The sequence below is a fragment of the Calonectris borealis genome, chromosome 7 (genome assembly GCF_964195595.1).
Source record: "Calonectris borealis chromosome 7, bCalBor7.hap1.2, whole genome shotgun sequence".
NCBI classification, from domain to species: Eukaryota; Metazoa; Chordata; class Aves; order Procellariiformes; family Procellariidae; genus Calonectris; species Calonectris borealis.
The window spans coordinates 28,630,319-28,652,061 of NC_134318.1; the positions used below are offsets into that span (position 1 = coordinate 28,630,319).

Here is a 21,743-nt window from a genome sequence, read left to right on the forward strand (position 1 = left end):
GTTTGTGTTGGAGGCGGAGGTACATTTGGGGGCATGGACGAGATTTCACTCCGTCTGCCAGACCTGTGTGCTTCTTCATATAATACTCCCTTTGTATGGCATGTCTCACCTGGGGATTGCTTTCAAAATTACCTGGTAATGATCTCCCCACAGCTTCCACCTTCATTTCTATGAGATTGTTGGCATCTAATGGTGGGTAGTTCATGGAGGACATCTTGAGTATTCCCATGTTCTAGGAGTTTGTCTGTACCTCATCATGGACAAGAAGACCTTAATGCTACCGTGTTTGTTATTTGATGGCAGTGATAGGAAAAGACCTGTGTTCTCTAAGAGCTGAGAATCGTATTTTTGAGTTCTTTCTGGAGGCAGGAGGCAGGCAGAGGCAGAAGCTATTTCTAGTTTTCAAAATGCTTATCAACCACTTTTCAAGGCTGTTGCATGTTTCTGCATGTTGTGGAGTGGCAGGTGTAATTTAGACTTCTACAACTTTTGCTGTGATTCCCAGTGAGAGGAGAACTGAACTCTGAAACAGCAGGATTAGAATAGGGAAGCAGGCAGGGAGTATGGGGTGGGCTTAGGGGTGCTTGTACAACTTGCAGGTTGCTGATGTTCATCGTAGGTATGCAGACTAATGCTCATAGACAATAACTGGAACTGTTGGCTCTCAAACTGCATGCCCTGTGGGCAGCACAGGAAATATTCTCATCACGCTGGTACATACTTGCACACTGACAGGCACTAGAAACTGCCTTGTCCCATATAGAGTAATATGGTGTGTGGATTACACTGGTTAGTCACCTGCCTGCTGCTTAAGGAGTTAGGGAAGCCTAGAGGAGGCATGGAATGTGCCAGGGGAATGGAGTACTTCAGACAGGAATTATTAAATAGACTTCTGCAGATATGGAAATGACAATTGAAAAGATAGAGGGCAGAGATCTGTAGCAAGCGAGGCCAGCTTCATGACCCAATCAGCCATGCACTGATGACATCTTGCTGCCAAGAGGCAGGAGACATGGAGCATGCATCTTGGAAAGTCAAGGGCAATGGGAGCGTGAAGAGTTGTTCATAGGCTGGAGATGACAACGAACCCACTCCTCCTCCCTTTCTGTGATGGGATGGAGTGTATGACTAGGCCTCAGGGCAGCCTGGTGGCGTTGGTCAGTGTAGTATCTCCCAGCTTGCTTACTCCCCCCACCTGGGAATTTGGATAACCCTGCAGCCTCTAATCCAGCATAGCCCTGCTGCCCATTGCCCAGAAAATCCCCATGACTTTTATTGGTCATGAGTCACAGGCTGGCCTCTCTTCTGTGCATGAGCTGTGGTGTGGAGGGCTTCTCCTTGTTGTATAAGGAGAGCAAGGGAATGACTGAAATCAGCAAAGCTAAGATATATTTACAAGGATGGATTTTAATCTCTATTTAATTACGAATTCGTGAAGCTTGCTTCTGCTTTACTGACACTGACTAAATTTAATTTCTGAAAGGGAGCATGGTTGTGAAGAGAGGACCATATATTGTTACTCAATAGGAGCCTCTACTCCAGCCTCAAGGAAATGTCTTTGCATGCTTTGTGCGCAGATGGGTTCTGTGTGAGTTTTCTGTCTTTTCCTGAGACAGCAGACAGGGCTGCGTGCTGCTGGAGGCGGGCTGACAGACTGGCTGGGCTTTGGTCTGTTCTGATCTGTTTCTTTCCTGAAACTGAAAGAAAGCCTGATCCTCCCAAAGCACCAAATAATTGTGCGAATGGTGTTTTCTGATCAGCCTTATTTTTAACTTGCTGTCAAGCCGTGGGCAAATCAGTTGGATAACTGTGTAACTTGTAGGGCTGCGTCTGATGCATGCTTTGTGTTTTATTCTTCCCATCCACTTCGGACTTACTACATAGATAGAGCCTTTTCTTCTCTGTCCTGGTGCCAAATCAACTTTGTTGGTTTTGCACTGGCACATTTAAACCGGGAAAAACAAATGTACGTTGCTAATCTAAAATGCTTCCTAAATTATTAGGACTTATCTTTATAGATGGAGCCTGTGTGCTTTTTTCAGCTAAGTTCAAGGAATTTATATTCTCCAGAGACTTCTAGCTCTCAATGGTGTAAACTGTTAAAGTGTTGAGCTGTAACCCAGCAGCAGGTGAGTCTATAACAGTCATGCCTTCCTGGGTCCTCCTTCCTTTAAGCAATCTTTGCAAGGTGTTGCAGGAGGGAGATATCAGAACACTAATGTTCAGTCCCAGCTTCACTGCTTGTTCCTGCTGCGTAACAGTGTGTGTGTCACAGATAACAGGCTTGCAGGACAGCTGCTCCACTTTTAAGACTGATGGATGAGCTAGCGGAGGAACAGAAACTCCCTCTCTTCTCAATAAAATCAGGAGACTGCCTGGCTGAGCCAGTAAAGAGAAGGTGTCCCAGGCATAGCGGCCTTAGCATGTGCTGTGACTCCTGTTTCTTTGTGTGTATTCTGCTTTGTGGGACAGGAGAGAGATTCTTCCCAGGTCGTTGGGTAACTTGGAAAGATAATAGTGTTTTCTTCCTGAAGGCTGAACTTAAAAACCCATTTTCTTTCTTCCTTCTCCCCCCACCCTGGGCAGTCAGTGAATCCCTACATTGTGAAGCTCTCCATCGTAGACGATGAGGCCACGCTCAATGTGAGTATTTGACTTGATTCCTCTGCGCTGCTGGGGATGCTCTTTCACGTGTGGTGTTAGTGTAATGAATGCAATCATGATGTCTGGTAGAAAGAAAGTCTAGGAACAGTGCTCCTGTAAAGAACACCAGTGTAGTGGGTTTCTGCCCTAACTGCACTCTTGCAATAGGTTAGGCAGCTCATGATTTGGACAGTTTGATTGCCAGTTAAATGGTGGGGATGGTTAAAAAGCCAGGTAGCAAGGAACATGCTAAAGTTGATGAACTATCTATATACTATTTGCTGTCACGTGCCAAAAAGACACGAGATAGCTTAGGCCAAAGAAGATCTCATTTTCAGTGCTGTGTCATCCAATTTTACCAGTCCACAAGTCAATTCTTGTAGTGGAAGCTTGTACCTGAGTCAAGAGTCCTGCAACATATTTTGGGTTGTAGCCACTGCCTAAGTCTGTATCCAGGCCTGGACAGAAAGTGGCAGCACACTATGAGCTATGTGGGGTCTGGACTTAGAAGCTGTTCTTTAGGCATGAAGTAAAAAGCAAGCTCCATGCTAACTAAAGGGCAAGAATAATTATTCTGAGTTAATTAAATTAGCTTGACAGAAAGGATGATCAGTGGCTGTGGAATGGTGGAGGCTGTTTGTAAGAAGTGAAAAGGTTACTAGTGTTTATGGTCTTTGTTTTGGACTTCTGGATGTCTGTCTTCTGACACCAGCTTCCTTCTGAAGTTCTTGCTGCTTTATTGAGGCTTCTTGAGTGAGGACCTCTGTTTGGGGGTCCAAGGAGAGTAAATGTTCTCTGTTGAACTTAGTAATTAGATATTCAGCTTTAAATGTTGGTGTCTTGATTTTTGAATGATATTTTTGTTGTATCATAGCATGTCTTAATAGTTCAAACAGCTTCTGGGGAAATTCTTCATAGCATGCTGGGTTAACTTGGGGAGTGCAGCACTGCTATGTGCGTTCAGTGTGTGATTTCCTGCATTGAGATTTGTAATGTAAAGATTTTTTTAACACTTTTTTTCAGGGAATGGGACTTGTAATTACCCAGGCTTTATCGGAATATAACAGGTAAAACCTAATTGTCTCTTGTTTTTCAATGCATGATAGTTGCTGTACATTTCCACAAACTTTTTTTTGTGTTAAAGCACTTATTTATCACCTAACAGCCCTGATGCACCTGGAGAGGCAGGGAATAGTCTTATGCTTTGAGGTACTTTGGCTCAGTCGTTGCTGTCATTGCAAGTGTAAATGCATCTGTACCAGCTGTGCTGATGTGCTTCAGGAGAGATCTTGCTGTAGGGGAAGATATCTATTGTATGTTTTTACTATCATGGATTTTACCTCTGTATGAACCTTGTGTAAAATTTTAGTCCCAAGTGAAAAGATGAATGATTTGCTGAGTACTTACCTTTTAGAAAATTGATTTAACTGAAACACGATCTAAACCAAACAAATGTATCCAGGACTATCCACATGCCAGATCAGAGATGATTAGGGGATGCATGCTCTTGCAAATGGTGGAAAGCATTAGCTGCTTCTGAAGAAAGAGCCAGAAAGCCAGCAGTATGGGTAGCGTGTTCCCAGCCTCTGCTTCATAAGCAACAGCACAATAAGTTTTCCTAACAGGAAAGTCCTTCAGAAAAATTTGGAAACTTAGAGCAATTTCACCTCAGCAACCCAAGACTTTTTTTGGTGCAGTAAGATTCTCAAAGTATCCAGAAAAATGTATTAATTCCTTTGGAGGTCTGCTATTATAGATATGCAGATGACTTGCAAGATGATGCAAGTCAGCAAATCATGTAAATGTATTTAACAGAGTAAATTATTAGAGTAAAGCAGGAAAAACCTCACCCACCCAACTTCCTTCATTCTGACAAAAACTGTCGCAGCCTATGGCCTGTTTTGCTTAGCTCGCTCTCTCCCCCTTCCCCCAAAATTTAGAATTGTTTTCTTTGCATGTTGCATTGTGTGTGATCAGATTCCTGTATGAAAGACACAATCAATGGCCGTGTGAGCTTTGCTAGTCCATTTGAATGCCAAGTGAAGCAACTTAGCTTAAATCGGAGGTACTCAACCTATTTGTTGACCTCGCTTACTCCAGTTCCAGTCCCTTCGCTTACTCCATGAATGTGGGATCAGGCAGGATCAGGCCCTAAACCGTAATGGTCCTCATGGTTTCTGCTGGCCATGGGGTGATCGACTCTGGTTTAGTCTGTAGTGGATGATTGAAAAGAAACTGTTCTGTGGTTACTGACTGTGTGTGTTCATGTGGTTCATTACTGTTTTGCCAATGCAGGGCAAAATTTCCTAAGTCACTTAGTCCCTTTCCTTCAGCGTTAGCCCAGACTGGATGTATCCTCTATAACAGCACAGGCATTGTTCAGTCTCACGTCTTTCAGCAACCCCACTTCAACTCTACGCAATTTACAAATATTTTAATACCCTTTGCATCTCTTCTTGTGAGTTCTTGAAAAGGGATTGTGAATGTTGAAGCTTTCTCCATCCTGTATCGTTATCAGATAAGACTGTCTCATAGGGATTTAGACAAAATAACCCTAGTTCCATTTCTAACCCTGAAGCTTCATCCTTATTCCTTTTTGTTCAGGCAGTACAAAGATAAGGAGGAGGAGCACCAGAGTGGTTTCTTCTCAGCCCTAACTAATATGGTAAGCAGTGTTTTTCTATTCTTAAAATACGTGCCTTCATGGAAGTTCAGCAGGAGGGCGTTTCCAAAAATTGTGAGTTTGGGATGTAGGCTTTGGAGAAGGAGATGCATTGATCCAATCCAAACCAAATACAACTGAAATGGCTGTATTCTGAGGAGCGTGTTGTTGTCTGGCTGGGAAAGCTCTTTCAAAGGCGTTGATAATTGAAATTGTTTTCCTTCATCTTCTTCATTCTAGTTGACTTTATTTTAAAAATCACAATTACTTGTTGGACACTGTTAAATAGCTACTTATTTTTAAAAACAAGTTGTTGCTCTGCTGATGTAGCCTAAAACAGAGAAGGTGAATATTTTTGTGGTAAAGTCTAGTCTGTCACTAGCTTCAGAGATGTGTTTTACTGTCTTGTTTTCTCAAGCCTGGGTGCACTGTAGCTATGAAGTAAGCTTGGATTCTGCAATGGGCAGTGTCTGCGTTTTGGAGGGGTACCCTCCAAAGGCAATTGTGGATTTCTTCCTTGTAAAGAGTATCCACTGTTCCCCTCGTTCAGTTTGGCTTCGCGTTAGTCTGAGATTTAATTGCAGTCTGAGATCTAACTGGCAGGAAAACTTCCTGCAAGTAAGGATAGTTCAGTGTTGGCAGCTGTCTGTCAGGAGTGGCGTGGGTAAAACTGCTATTGCTTTGGGCCAAGCAGATGGGAAATGATTTCTGTTGTCCCCTTACAGAATCACAGATTAATCCAGGTTGGGATTCAAGATACAGTGTTTTTTTTTTTTCTTTTTTTTTTTTTTTCTTTTGTGATTTGACAGGTGAGGCATTGGTCAATGACAGTAGTGCAAAATAAAATGTGTGTGTAGGTGGGCATCCTGTTTCCCATTTGTATTTTACTAGTATTAGAAAGAAAGTTGCGTGTGTGCCTTGATGAGAACTCCTTTCCCAGGGCACTTCTGATTTAGTTAAATCTGTCTTCTTTCTTGCTGTCTAATAGCTTTCATACATTCCTCCTATGCAATACTCTTTCTTTCCATAGGTGGGCAGCATGTTCATAGCAGATGCTGATGAGAAGATCTCAGTCCAGTAAGTGCACAGATGTTCCACAATGAACGGCAACTCACCACACTGGTCAACATGAATTGCTCCATCATGGAGCTGTTTTAATGTAGCAAAGCAAACTAAAGAGACATCAGTTCTCTTGTAACTAAAATGGTACCACCCCTCTGCAAACAATGGATTCTCACTTAAGTGAGAAGGGTGCAGCAGGAGGAGCCACAGCTGAATTGCTTATGATGAAGTGTATAAAAAAACCCCTGTGGTTTTTATGAGGCATTTTTAACATATAATAGGCATGTTGGAGGTGGCAGATGGGAAGTGATGGTTTGTGCAGTCTTGTTCCCGAGAATGTGTTTTTTAAATCAACGGGGCAAGTGATAAATATGAGGGTTTGTGGTGTCTGTAGGAACCTCTTCCGTTAAAAGAAAGGGCTTTAAAGGGAAAACGCTGTTTGAGACTGAGCAATGAGGGAGAACTTCAGCAAGACGGGAACAAAGACTGTAGTTGAGATCTAAAAATAGCTGGTTTTATGGATTGCTAAGTACTACTAATAATCAGAACAGCAACTGGATTGCAGAGGCAGAGTTTCACAGAGTTGAAAAAAACATTTATTCTTTCAGATAGGCCACGCTTCTGAAAAACTTTGCTCTTGGGATTCTCATCTGGTGTTAGCCTTTAACTAACTGTGCTTTTGTCTGTATCCCTTCCACAGAACGAATGAAGCAATCCTTCTGGCCCTCTATGAAGCTGTTCACTTAAACCGGAATTTTATCACAGTTCTGGCACAAGTGAGTTTCAGTGCAGTGTTTGCCCGTTTCTTTGTAGTGGATGTCTTTGAAATTAGAAAGTAAAAAATGGAACTGGTGAAAAGATAAGTTTTCTTTTTTTTTCCCTGTGTACTTGTCATAGGTAGATGGGCATGAAAGATCAGAAGCAGGCCAGGGCCTGAGCTTATTACACTTTTAGGAAATGCTTCCTGCCTTGCCAGAAGATGAGTGAAGTTTTGAGGGCACAGCTCATGTTAGAATGAGCCATTTTTCCCACTGAATGGGAAGGGCTGTGTGGAATGCCTTCTGTGCCCTGTTGGTACTGCCTTTAGGGAAGATGGAGTGGGTGGACTGATGGGGGTAAGGTTGCTGCAGCTATCAGAGCAATTCATGCCCTTGATGAGTGAGGGTTGAGGGAAGGAGTATGATCTGGCTCCAAAGCTGGATGAATTGTCCTTGTCTGGGTGTGCACAGACTGCATGTTGTTTGTTTGAGTATCCTTCGCTTGGGGACTAATCAGCATGTGAGGACTGTTGTTTCAAATACTATTTTGTGTTCAAACTTCCTTGGAGAGCCCAACCCCTTTTGCTTGGGAGACTGTCGCCAGAACATAGCACTCCTCCTTATGCTGTTTATGATGAAGAAATAGAGCTATGGCAGCCTTCTGAGAAGCAGTGGGCTGCTCCATACCTCTGACCACAAACATCTGGATGCTTTTCTAAACACAGTGTGAGTTTGCAAAGGCAGTCATTGCTGGGAGACAGGTAATGAGTCTCTCTGATTCGGTGATCGTGCTGTGGCTGGCTGGAAGGATAGCATGATGGGTTTAGGAAAACCTTCAGATTTAAGCTTTTAATTTTGGCTTGTAGCTACTACTGGTAATCTGTGAGAAAAATGACATCAGCAAAACAGTTAACACCTTTCCCCAGTTATTTCAGGTCTTCAGAGTGCAGCCATACATCACAGGCTAGACACTTGCATTGGTGGAGGAGACCTTTGGAGACTCCTGACAGCAGTGGTGATGGAAGAGGTCTGACAGGCAGACCTACTGCCTCTGAAGAAAGCTTCTGTTCCATGGGTGGTTAATTTGCTGTGGTTCCCTGCCTCTTTTTCCCAAGTTATTCATTCCTACCACTTGTGAGAGATTTCTGCTCTTTCAGTTCTGTGTAATACCAACTCAGGCCTTTCTGTGGTCAAGATATCCCCAAGGCAAGAGAGACCTTTGGCAGGGAAAAGAGCAGGGCAGGAAAAGAGCAGCTGGAGTAAAAGCTCTTAAATTAAAAATAAAAGGATAAACTAGTTATTTGTGAAGGTGATAGCTGAAGCGGCCACTGATCAGTGGGTTCAATTGAAGTGGAGGCCTGATGTTCTTGGGTGGGTTGTCTGTAATCCTTCATTTAAGAGAGGGCAAGGTAGGTCATGCTGTCCTTTGAAAAAAGCCTCATAAAAGCTGATGAATGCTGTTGTTGATGTCCATTGCTAGGGACTGCATGAATGACCACCTGCTGCTGTGTGGGCACATAGGAGGAGCAGGGATACAGTTGTGTTGATGCCTGAAGTGTGAAGGTTTTTGTGTACTCACCGGCTTGTTGGTCCTCAGTTTTTGCTGCTAGGTGGCACTGTTATCTCTCGGCCAACCGTTAGTGTTTGGGGAAAAGAAAGGTAAACACTACAGCAAAATCTATGGAAGCAAACCTGTTTTATATAAGATTTTCAATGGAAAACTGTATTTTAAAGTTTAAATCAGTACCTGTAATGATTTAAAATTGTCTTTGAATTGTGGTATGTGTGATGTGCTTTCCATAAAATACATGCATTTATAGTTGCTCATAAAATGAGATATTCAAAGACAATGTGAAGAATATCCACTTGTGAAAAATCCTGCGGAACTAATGTCAAATCAGCAGTTCTGTATCTCTTTTTTTTATTTTGAAATTGTGATGATATATTAAGGCGAATGATACATTTATGTAAAACTTGCCCTATGAAATGGACACTTTGCTTGGCAGCCAGACTTAAAATAGCATGGCAGATTGCCTTACCGTAGTGGATAGATCCGGAAGCTTACAAAGAGTAAAGTCAAAGCAGTAATTAGGCAGGCAACTATTAGCAAAGATGAAATGGGGAGAGTAACCGACTGATGGAAGCTGAGAGGATCGATATGGTAGTGTTATTTATGTTATGCACTCTTTTCTTACAGTGCCTGGGCTTTATAGTGAGACAAGGAAATAATAAATTGCCATCGTCTTTGAATATGAACAGGTGGAGGGCAGGAGCGAGAAGAACTTGCTTTTAAAAAGAGAAATAAAAGGATCTTGGAAGAAGACTTCAAATGCACACCCTTGGGTTGTTTTGGGGGGAATCGGAAGCTATAAACAGAGTAGGCTTCTGTGTACCTTTTCCCATTCTATACTGGGGAAAGGCGTGTTATCTCTCTGCTGGGTACAGCCCCCACTTTCTGATGTATTTGTATGTTTTGTGGAGTAAGGAAATTGATGTGCAGTTTAATTGTAGATGTCCAAGGTCAGGAAGCATAGCCTTGCTTTCTGGAGGAGAGGTTGAAGTTTCCTGAGGCTTCATTAGTCGTGTCTATTGTGTGAGAGCGTGGAACAGTACAAGTAGCGATCTGTATGACTAGTGCCTGGGGAAGCTATTGACCTGTGTATGTCTGGGCGTTTGTGTTTTCTGTTAGAGCCATCCTGAAATGGGGCTGATGACAACACCAACAAGCCCAATTCCAGCGACACCTGTCACTCCACTTGGAACCACCCCGCCTTCTTCAGATGGTAAGAAATGTAATGATCACTTGGGGGAAAAACAATTAAAAACTGTAGAATAACTAGTAGAGCATTTTCTCAAGATGGCAACTAATGAGGTCTCTCTGGAGCAGATGTAACCTGATGGTCTCTTCCCAGAGCAACTTGCCTTACTAAACATGAGCAAGATTCTTTGACTTGAATTTATTTCTGTTTTGCCTTGTATATTGCTCAGTGAAATTATGCTGATATTCCTTCTGAAAACAGTACTGTCCCAGTATCTGCATGAAGATACACCCAGCCCATTAGTTATTCTATGTAGGCTTTTACTTATGAATATTTCTAGCGTCAGGTTCTTTGCCTGGGATTATTTGTCATTGGAACAGATTTACAGAGAATCACAGTGGATTCCTGCTTGTCATTAATGCGCTTGTCCCCAGCTTTGAATTAATTGGGATTTGAATCCAACCTGGATGTGGAGGTATTCCTCCCTCTTGTTGCCTTTTCTCTGATACGCTTTGTAAATGACTGCTTGCCTTGACGTCTTTCTTCTAAATAAGATGTTACGTGTCCACATAAAATAATTAGATGATTTCAAGATGATTAAAGCTTTTCGTTTAAGGTATGGATAGATACAGCTTAGTTTAAGAGAAGAAATTAAATGGCTGTTGTCACATACTTTAATGGCATCCTCTAGATCTGAAGAAAGCATTTAATGAAGGAACAGAGTTAGTCTGAATAGAGCACAGTTTGGAAATACTTCTTGGGAAAAGCAGCCTGGGTTACTCAGTTATATCAGCTATTCAGGTCATTTGATATCCTGGTTAAGGATGATCCTCCTTGTGGATGAATTCTATCTGGTTACCATGGATATCAAAAGCTTCAGTGAAAAAGCCCCTATGTCTCAAGTCTCCCTGTGCATATAACATAAAATGTAGAGCGATGGGCATTTTGTGGGCTTCTGTTCAACGTGTTCGTTGCAAATGTATCCGCCCACACACCATATTATACAACTGACAGAATTTATGCTTACCTACATCTACAGCTTGCTTGCACTCTCTTTTTAATTTACCAAAAAACAAAAGCAAAACAAAAGCTCCATCCTGCTTTCAGCAGAGGCAGTGATCTTGTGAAGCTTGAGACTTCTTGCTGCTTGTACAGTTACTAAGTTTAAGGAGAGGAGCTGATCTTAATGTGCAGCAACTACGTTGGGAAGCGTTCTTTATTTCTATTTGCTGTCACCTTCCTGATCCCTACTCTCAGTGACTTTTTTTTTTGAGGCCCTCGTCTTGGTTTAATTTGAGTTGTGGTGCTTTAGTATTGCTGTTATTTTAAAGGTATGTCAGAATTTTCCTCATTTTCTAAGGTCTTGCAACTCAGCTGTAAAATTTGCCTATGGCTGAGAGTTAGCAAGAGGCTTTTTGGCTTTGGAATGAAAAGATTCCTTTCTTCTTTTTCCTGCATTTAAAATAAAAGTGTAGTTGAGCTATTTTCAAGTTACAGCAACATGTAGAAATCCATCTATGGGTTTCAGGCACTTTTTATATTGACTGGGATTAAAAATGGGTTCAAATTCTGGTTTGAAATCTCTCTGGCTGTTAACCTATAATGTGAATTAAGGCCTTTTAAAGTTTAAAAATGTCTATTAAAAAAATCAAGGTCTGTAGCATGAACCAGGATAAGCAGTGATGTGTTCTTCAGAGTGATTTCTTCTTTTTTTTGAAAATGAGACTTTTGCTAGAAACTGTTGATCTGTAATAGGTAAATCAAGTGTGCCTGTCACCATAGTTATCTAAATGTCAGTTTGCTTACTGTTGTTAAATATTCATTCACTGCATTCATTGTAACAGCTCCAGAAGGACCCGCTGGGGATATAAATACATTTTTCAGACTTTTAGCTAAATCTTTGAGCTATTCATAATATTGGGGGTGAAAAAGCTTCCAGTCTCATTGCATAGACTTTGCCAACAGACTGGGCACGTTAGCAACGTGTCAGGAGCCCCAGAGCTTCAAGATCGAATCAACTGAAACAGCTCAGCTTGGGGATGTGCTTCTTCAGCTTAGAAGCTAAAAGCCCCATTATAATTTCTTTGATGTGATTCGAACACTGAGGTTACATTGATCTATTTGGCCTGTTGTTTCCGAGGGCTACAATTTTGTATTCAACGTGATTGTATAATCCTGAGCTCCATGAGAACCTCTGCTGTGGTCTGGGCCTCTCGGTGCTCAGTTTAAGGAATTCTGCATTTTACCGTTGGTTCGTCTCCTTCATCCTTCTGTGCCTGTGCTTGCCCCAGTTCCAGGGGTAAATAAACCTTACTTGCCTCTTTACAGGGTTATGAGATATAAGGCTTGAATTACGAAAGGCGTGGTTTGTAAAGCAGACTTTTCTCTGAACCAAAATACAGTGGCGTACAGGATCAAATCACTTCCCCTCAGAGCCCCAAACCTAGCCATCCAAAAATCAGATGTGAGTAATTCCTCACTTTTTGCAAGGTCCAATCTCATCATAAATACCCTTTTCTTTCCTCAAAAGTGAGAAGAGCCTTGAGCATTCCTGAGGCTAGATGGAAAAGGGATAATATAGTTCTTAAGATGTGTGTCCTAGTGGTCTGCAGATCTGTTTCCAGTGCAAAGGGAGCCCCATCTTAGGCTATCTTTATAGCTTGAGAAGAGAGAGGGCCTTCTGGCAATCGTAATTCAAGCCACCTATGACCTCCTGCATGTGAAAACCTGCGAGTTTGAGCTCCTAGTCAGCCAGAACAGTAGTATTAACAGTCATGTCGGGTCAGGCACGTAGACCTGGAAAGTTCCTCTTGACTTCTTGAATCTAGTGCCTCATGCTTGCAGGCACAACACCATAGAAGCCCCTAAATTTATCAAGCTCTATCTTAGTTTGTTAGATTTGTTTCCCAATAATTCCTGTTGGGAGGCAGTTTCAGCATCTTGTTCCTTGGTTAGAAATCTTTAACTTTCCAACCTTCATTTCTTGTCAGTTTATATCCATTTATCATGATGTTAATCTTACTTTGGAACACAGATAGCTCTTTTTCATACATTGGGTTACTAGCCTGTGTATTTTGCTGCTTCATGAGAAGGGCACTCTTCCTCTGATCAACCTACTAGCCTTTCTCTAAACTTGTTCATTATGAGTTCATCCCCTTTTAACATGGGATCAGCATAATTATGCACAGTATTCGAGACAAAGTCTCACCAGCATCTTGTGCAGGGCATTAATGTGTTCCTATCTCTGCTGGAAGTGCATTTCTGGATATGTTGTAGTACCACGCTTACTCTTCAGTGCTTTGTGCTAGTAGCTCGTCATCTCGTGATCTGATAGTGTACCATGGTATCACAATGTTTCGTTTGCAGCTGATGACCTCTCAGCTTGCCATGGAAATAAATCCCTGAATTCTTGACCTTATGGCTTGTACTGTTGAATTTCATCCTGTATTTATTACCTGGTCCTTGTTTTTATCCTATTCTTTGCGTGCAGTCTGGTATTCCTCTGTGTTCACATATCCTAACTCTGCCATTAGCAGATTCATTAGCAAACAACTGTTTCTTGTGCCCAGGTCACTCACAAAAAAGAAAACTATTTCCTAAACTGACACCTAAGGAATTCAAGTAGTAACTTCTTCTCAGACTCATAATTTCTCCAATTGTTTCTCCTTTGCCAGATCTTCAATATTATTTTAAATTTCTGTATTGGTTCCCACCTATCTGCTTCACTCTTAATTTTTCATACAGAACTGTATTAAATTCTTTACTGAAGTCTTCCTAGACTAGCTCCATCAGTTTTGTTTTGTTTTTTTTTTCTTTTTCCTGAGCTAATTTATCTTAAACGGTATCAGACTTGTCTGGCAGGATCTGCAGGTAAATGCATGCTGCAATTTTCCTACTTACCTTTCCCCCCCGCTTCAATATTTCGCATAAAGTGTTTCTGAATGGGGCTGAGAATGGCCCTTGCAGACAGCTCAGGCTCAGTCATCAGTAAAAATGTGGCTCAGTCACATGATAGAGGTTTGACAGCTCATAAACTCAGTGCTTCAGATGGTACATGGGGAGTGAGCAGGAGGCACGTTGTGCAATTAGCTCAGTAATTGAGATAGCTTCTTATAAAGACTAAGGCAGATGACGTCCAGTGTTAAGGTGTCAAAAGTAGAGCTGGTGGTAACAAGGAGTGTATCCTAGAGAAATGCCAATGAACGTTCTGCTGCAGGTATGGAAAGTACATTTCTGCTCCCTGCTGTGTTGTGATTTCTCTAGCACAAGCTATGATTGCTTCTGCTTCTTGATTTTTATAAAGCTGCACTTTCTACCTCTCTTTTCTACTATTTGGTCATGCAATAATTGTTACATTACTGTCTCGTGTGTTGCTTCTGCAAGAGAGGCTGTTGTTGGGAGGGAAGAATGGAATTGATGTGGACCTTTTGGAACTGAAATTCCAAAATTGCTGAAACTGAGAAGGGTCTTTGCTGGGCATGTTTCTTTCCAAACTGAGAATGGTGTGAATGTTAGCTGTGTTGGTTGTAAGAATTAATTGGATATTGGTGAGAATATCTTGAGCTCCCTAGGTTGGGAATGTTGATGAGTGCTAAAACAGCAGGCTGATCTCCCTCGGGGTGGAAGGAGGGGGGCAGAACAGAGAAGGCAATCATTTTGCCTGTACCACAACCTATACTTAGAGCAGGAGAAATGGTCTCTGAGGGAGTGGTACCAGTCCTCAAAACAAAATCTTTGCTGGGTGGTCATGAAGGAAGAGGAGGTCAAGTGACCCTGCAAATAAGCTGATCCTATCCCAGATCTGTGAGTCTGTGACTTGGTTCTCTGTATCGTGATCTCTTGTATTTGTGGAGAGTAAACGTGCCTGATCTGCTTTGTTCCAGTTATAAGCTCTGCAGAGCTGCCTTTGGATGCTGATGTGCAAACTAGCAACCTGCTGATAACCTTCTTGAAGTACAGCTCGATTGTGATGCAGGACACAAAAGGTAAATAAATTCTGTTGATGCACCTGTAGATGCAGCAAGCAGTGCTTCTTGAAGTCAGGAGGGCATAAGAACGTGTCTAGTCACTCCAGAAACAGAAATTAACTGGAGTCCTTTTAGAGGACTGAAGATTCCACCTTTTGAGAAAATGAAATGATTTCTTATTGCAAGATAAGAGTTATGAGACTAGGAGAGACCTAATGCTGGCAGGAGAGAAGCCAAATATGGAAAGAATGTAATAATAATAATAGTACCTAGTAACCAAGCCTGTCCCTATGCAGGAGGTGTGAGCATATCTGATTCCCAACTGTCTGTGAGAGAGGGGAAGTCATGTACCAGAGAACTGTATTTTTAAGAACACTTAGAAGCTGACACAGGAGGCAAAGCTTAGCATTAGGAGGAAATATTTCCTTTGTCCTTTGGTACTTGCTGGTTAAACAGCCAGCTCTAATTATAAAGAGGACAGCAGTAACTTACACTGTACTGGCAGTAATTTGCTTGAGAAGATATATTTCCATATTGTGCTTTTTGTTTTTCCTGGTAGTTTTGTGGGGGTTAATTTCAGCTTGCTGGAGTTGAAGTATTGCTTCATCTCCTGCTCAAGATACCCAAGGGTGCTGTTTTGCCCAGCGGTTGTATGGGCAGGACTATAGTGTGAACATAACAAGCGATCTTTGTACTGTATATCAGCCTATTACTGACTTTTCCTGTTAAGTTAGATGTAACAACTGAACAAAAATGGGAGGATAGCTGCAGAGCTATGATACATTCGATTATTGAACTTCATGAATACTTGGCACTGAATAAGAGAGCAGGCAGGAGAGTTTCCTTGTACCTACTAGCTTGCAGTGAAATTGTACCTGACTGTCTTGTTCTTGTTCAGTATGCAAGCTAGTTGAGGAAAAAGTGAATAATTGAAATTAGGTCCAAAAGGGACTTCATGAAAATATCTAGCACACCCCTCAAAACTAAGGCAGAATCAGGTTTACCTGATCTTTTCTCAGAGATGTTGCTAACAGATTGGATGAAGACACTCCGATAGTGGAGCATCATTTTTAGACTATCCATTCCAATGTTTAACTACCCTTATTGTGACAAAGCTTCATGTGCATCCTAAATTCTTTGTTGTGATTTAAATTAATTACTAGTTACCTTCTCCAAGATAGATACTGAGAACGGATTATTTCTTTCTTCTTTGTGACAGCCCTTATGTATTTGAAGTCTGCTTTCATGTTTCCTCTTGCTTTTGTCTTCAAGCTAAACCACCTCAATCTTTGCTCAGTCATTTCTTATAGATTGCACACAGGAGGAGGGCTTACCAGCCCTAATTTGCTTTTCTCAGGTCTCTCTTGCTGATCCAAGTCTCTGATGGAACAATTTTATGTTTTTCAATTTAACTTCTGCGCTTATTAGTCACTGTAATATGGAAAGTCTGCGTAGGGCCTCAGGACCTGCCAAACCGGATTAGTTTCAGATGGAGTGAAATCTGATAGAGGGGGATTCCTTGCTAAACAAGTCAGCGAGAGATGAGTTTATTCTGTTATGAGATGGGAGTTGATGTTTCTTTCTTTACTTTGGTTCTAGCTTGTATAACATTTGAAATTTGTGTGGCTTATAGACTTAATCTCCTTGACGCCATGGTAATATGAGGCAATGAGCTCCACTGACTGATCGTTTAAAAAAAGCATGCTTTCCAAACCAGTGTTTATTAATTCTAGTGGATATATTCCTGTCCTTACATTTTGATGATAGATGGGGCCCTGCCTAACTCTTTTTCTTCCTGTGTAAGACCAAGCATGTGACACCAATATAGCAACAAGAAAAGAAGAATGAATAACTCTAATTTACTCCATGTGTCTTGAGACAGGTGGGAACACTTAGAGGGGAGACTGGTTTGTTCCACATCCAGGACTAGACAGTTGTTTTGGTCCTGTCCCAGAGAGCATAATTTAACAGATTGCATTCGCTAGATACTCCTCTTGTTTTCTCTCTTGTGTCAGTCAGAGGCAGCTGCCTTGGGAGAAATAAAAACTTTGCCTCATTCTTTCCCATCTGTAAAATAGGGTTCATACCGCTATACCTCCCCGTAGGAAGTGGTCTGCTTTGTTCCTTTAATGAAGGATGCTGTGAAAGTATGAAGTGTCTGTGCAAGTAACTGCCTGCATAGCTGCCCTGTAACTGCTGAAAATGGCATGATGTTCACAACACATTGGCTGAAGGCAGAGTACTTGGTGTGAAACAGGAGCCTTTGCAGCATGATCCCCAGAGAGAGAAGTGGTAGCAGCACTTACAAAAATATACGGGGAGGCCTTACAATAGGAAATTAACAAGGCTGCACTGTATCAGAATTCTTTGGAGCCATTTCTCCTACCTTGTTGGGGTAGAAAACTTTAACTTAAACATTTTAGCTGAGGTAAGGAGACGTAAGAGAGACTTTTAACTCTCGCATTCCAAAATTCCTCTTCATCTTACTTAGTGCAGCAAGATGAAATCAGCACACTTCAGGGCACATCTTGTTAGTAAATATCTGTCCCTCAGCAGCATAGAAAAGAAAACAAAAGAGGCATCAAACTAGACAGAACAGCTATGTTTATAGATTATCTATGTTTATAGATTATCATATACACACTAACTAGCAAAGTGTTTGTAAAAGTGATCTGCAAAGATGCACGCAGTTTGGCTGATGCTGTCTTCCGATTTATATGAAAGTGATCTGACTGTTTCTGATTTCCCTCTCCTCCAAGTTTGACTCTAAGGCAGATGTCTGGGATGGCATGTTTAGTAGTCTTATGCTTTAAAGAAGCTGTTGGAGGTCTCAGGAATGTGCAGTTTTAAGCTTCCTCAGAATTTAGTTATAGGTATGTTGTTGTGCTTCTTTTTTGTTTGGTTGGTTTTGGGGGTGTGTGGTGTGAGTGACTTGTTTTTTAGAACGGAGATTTTTCAATGAGCTTGATTGGACAATGCCTTGAACAACCTGATCTTAGCTGGCCCTGCTTTGAGCAAGGATTGGACCAGAGGCTTCTTCCATCCTAAGTTACTTTATGACTGTATGTATCTTGGTTTTTTGGTATTTCAAGGTTAAAATTTAGAGAGAAGAGTTTTAAATAATCCAAATAAAAATTGCATTTTTCTGCCTTGGTCCCTCTCTATTTGTGAGTCTTTCAGCCCTCCAATTGTCATTCAGGGCAAAAGCTGCTTGAAGTTGTAAGATAAATAACAAGTTGTGGAACATGATCAGAGTGGAACTCCTTTGGCTTAAAATGCTAAGTCTTTGCAGACTTCCTTCTTTCATGATTTTGCACAGAGCAAATTAGGTCATGTCTCTCAGTATTGGGGCTAAAACTCAGGACTTTGAGCATGTCGGGAGTAATTCTGCTACACTGTGCTGTGCCTCTACCAAAGCTTTGCTGCTTGTTTCATAACCTACAGCAAAGGTGATCTTTTTCTTTCCATCTTGTTTAAGAGAGGGAAAAGTGTGTCTCTGCTGTGACAGAAAGACAGGGATTAACCCCAGTATTTAGAATATCTGTGGAAGTAAAACTGGATGAGACAGAAGCCCCACTGATAGTTACAGTGCTGCTGGAGGTTCAAATCAAACTTTGCTGTTGATGTAGACTGGTGAAAAATTGGTGGGATTTAGCGGTCAGGCTGGAGGGTGAGTGCTTAATGAGAGTAGTTAGGCTATTAGCTATGATGGAGGAAGTAGGAGTATGAAGAATCTCCAAGGCTGGGCTTTTCTCTTGCTGCAACGGCTATCTCGCTCTTCAGCATTGGTAGGCTTCTGTGGCTCATGCAGGACTTGTTTTTTCTTCTTTGCAGATGAGCACCGGCTACACAGTGGCAAGCTGTGTCTGATTATCCTGACATGCATAGCAGAGGTAGGTTTCTTGTGTGACAGTGTTCAACAGATGGTGTGTTACAGGGCTTTATCTGCATGAACATCCCCTGCCTCCTGTTGACCAGGAGCTGAAAATCCGCCGTGGTACTGAGTAGCGAGGACCTCAGGCACTTAACGTTTTGCTAATAAATGTGATGCAGTACTATTAAAATTGACTTGAAACTTGAAAATTGGATCATCTTATTTGGGTTAGCCAACTCCCGAGGATGAAGAGAGAAAGGAGTGAACCTAAGCCTTTTCTCTCTTAGCTGTTGAGTAACCTTGTGGTGTGGCTTTTAGATGAGTAATGTGCTAATGGTTTTCAATTCTGTGCTGTTCATGGTAAACATGGGCAATGCTGTATCCCTTCTGCCTAAGAAGGATACAAGTCTGAAAGAAAGCCGCATGGTTGTATGTCCCTACAAGCAAGACAAGTAGCAAATCTGGTAGTAGGGTGAGAAAGCAGTATCACAGAGCTATGTCAGCAGTCCTGGCTGAATGTGGACCTGTCTCATGGGAAGTATTACTAATGGCTTGACTGATGTCCTGAATGGTGATTGAGTTTGCATGGCATTTGCATTTTGCTTACTTGCAAGTAAAGCGCCTTTATTCTTAACAAAGAATAAAAAGCAGCGGTGTTGATAGCCAGTGTAAGGATTCTGGTGTAATGTTTCTTCAGGGTGCAGTCTGAAAGCTAATCATCTGCATATTTATAATTAAATGTTTTTGGCACTTGAGTTCTTCAGGTGGATGCATAGGTAATACAAGATAAGAAATTCTGTTTCTGTATAGTAAGGGCATGTTTTGGTTCTGGTATTAAAGGGAGGGTATATTTATTACCCAACCTGGCTGTGTATTATCTGGAGGAATCAATTTGATTTAGAGCTGGTCTTGGAATGAGCTTTCCCTGAGGGGTGGGACAGCTGATAACCTACCTGCTGGTACTGCAGTAATTTCTGGCGTGATGGGTCCATCAAAACGCCAATATAAACCTTTGTCTGCACAGTCACAGGGACTTGTGTGCTGGAGAACCACCTCATGCATTATACAGCACTTGTTAAAATTTTGACACTGTGGTGTGTGCAGTCCAGAGTTTGAATGGGCAAAGGAGGAGAATGGAAAATAAATTGCTAACAAAACAAGCAGTAGTACAGACTTAACTGAAGTGGAATTGGGATCAGGAGGGGTTTACTTTTGTGTGACTGGAGACATGGGTGGGGACAAGAGGAGGTGACAGGTGGCTTTCTAACCTTATAGCTATATGTTGGGAGTTTTACACTGAAACGCATGTGATTTGAGAGGCAAGTGAAAGGTGTTGGGCACTTGGTTGGCTATTCATATTTCCTCCCTTTTCTTGCTCTTTTCAATAGGATCAGTATGCTAACGCTTTTCTCCATGATGACAACATGAATTTTCGTGTAAACCTACACAGGATGGTGAGTCTTTTCCTCCAGATGGTCTGTTTTCTCTTTGGGATGAGAACACAGAGGATTTGAGTCCCTGTATGTTGAAAACTGTGTCACAGACATCTAACCTAGATTGCTAAGGCATGTGGAAATACTGTGAGAAATGCAGTAGTTGTGGAATGATTTTGAAATCGCTCTCAGACTGTCTCACTCCTTCAAAGAACAAAGAGCTGGTTGCCCTGTCGTTGAATTCAGAGGCCTCTGTAGCTGGGGAGGAGCTTGTATTATGAGGTCTCTGAGGAAACCAGTGGCAGAGAGAATGTTCTGCCTTAATCTTCAGCGAGCGTTAGCCCTCATGTGATATATTAATAGCCAGCTGGAGTTGCACTGAGTGCTCTAATTTGGCTTATGCTTCATCCTGGGTGGGGTGACTCACTTTCAAGGAGGAAAGTATTTTTTCCAGAGTTTGTTTCTATAGCTATCTGTGGAGGAAGTGTCCTTACTTGGCTCGTGAAGCTTTGTAGTTATAAGTAACTTGAATGGCTATCCTAACTTGATGTATTCTGTCTTTGTGGTACTGGCAAGTTCCTCCTCATCTGACAGTGAAGCAGCACTTGAAAGTGTCACTAGTCCAGGACAGAAACAAACATCTTATTTTATAGTGAGCCTACTGCAGGATGCTAGTCATTCCCACTTAACAACAAACTTGCCATTCAATTAGCCATTCTGGTCTGTTACAATAAAGACCAAAGCCATTTAATACTTCACATGCTATTATGATCAGACTTCTGGGTCAGGAGCAAATCACTATGTTAACCAAGGGGAAGGAATTGCTGTGTGTGGTTTTTGTTGGTTTTGTTGTTTTTTTTTTCCTTCTTTTTTTTTCTTCCCCCACTCCCCTGTGATATAACAGTGCCCTCCAGTTACACAGCTAGAGAAACAAAAACCCAGTGGTCAGAATGCTGAAAAGCGGGCACAATTTCGCTCCAGCCACGGCCTTTAGGATTAATATAGGTGAGATAGCAGCTGGAGAAAAAGAGAAAGGGAAGCCTGTGCTGATGGTACTATTTGCATGAAAAAGTCAGTAATACACAGAATGTCACTTCAGGCTTCTACTGACTTCTTTTCATCTTTGTGTGTTTGAAGCCAATGAGACATAGGAAGAAAGCAGCAGACAAGAACCTGCCCTGTCGCCCACTGGTGTGTGCGGTGCTTGGTGAGTATTGTTAGGGTACATGTGTGCTTGTGGTTCCCGAAGCATCTTTTGTTCTGCAATAGAAGTATGAGATTTGTGGATTAAGGGAAGGGATGGATGGACTTAAAAGGAAGGCAGTTATATACTAAGGATATTTCCATCAATGGACTGTCCGTCTCTATACCTGGCTGCTCATAGAGAAATTAAATCCAAGATTGCTGCTCTGTAGCAAGAAATCCTGTATACATTTACAGTAAGTTTTGCAGAAGCCTGTTGGCCTCCTTTATCTGAATAAGTAACAGTAGGGAGAGCAAGTGATAAATAAATTCAGAGTTTTAGGTAAGTGTAGTAACAGTTGGTCCCAAGTACTTTCTAGATGATATAATGAGGGCAAACCTA

At 41.8% G+C, this 21,743-nt stretch overlaps 1 protein-coding gene across 16 annotated transcripts in view; it reads left to right on the forward strand.

Annotated features, from left to right (window-relative positions):
* ARMH3 (armadillo like helical domain containing 3) overlaps positions 1-21,743 on the forward strand; it is a 135,076-nt gene that overhangs the window by 16,393 nt on the left and 96,940 nt on the right. For 15 of the 16 annotated variants that reach the window (XR_012674324.1, XR_012674326.1, XR_012674325.1 and 12 more), the window contains 10 exons: positions 2,587-2,643; positions 3,667-3,710; positions 5,248-5,308; positions 6,336-6,382; positions 7,068-7,143; positions 9,815-9,908; positions 14,768-14,869; positions 18,686-18,744; positions 20,114-20,179; positions 21,296-21,365. Coding sequence is in view for 8 of the 16 variants with exons in the window: in XM_075154865.1 (XP_075010966.1) it covers positions 2,587-2,643; positions 3,667-3,710; positions 5,248-5,308; positions 6,336-6,382; positions 7,068-7,143; positions 9,815-9,908; positions 14,768-14,869; positions 18,686-18,744; positions 20,114-20,179; positions 21,296-21,365 (676 nt within the window). In the remaining 8 variants the exon portion in view is untranslated. The remainder of the gene's footprint in view (positions 1-2,586; positions 2,644-3,666; positions 3,711-5,247; positions 5,309-6,335; positions 6,383-7,067; positions 7,144-9,814; positions 9,909-14,767; positions 14,870-18,685; positions 18,745-20,113; positions 20,180-21,295; positions 21,366-21,743) is intronic. The other variant, XM_075154864.1, reaches the window with a different exon arrangement.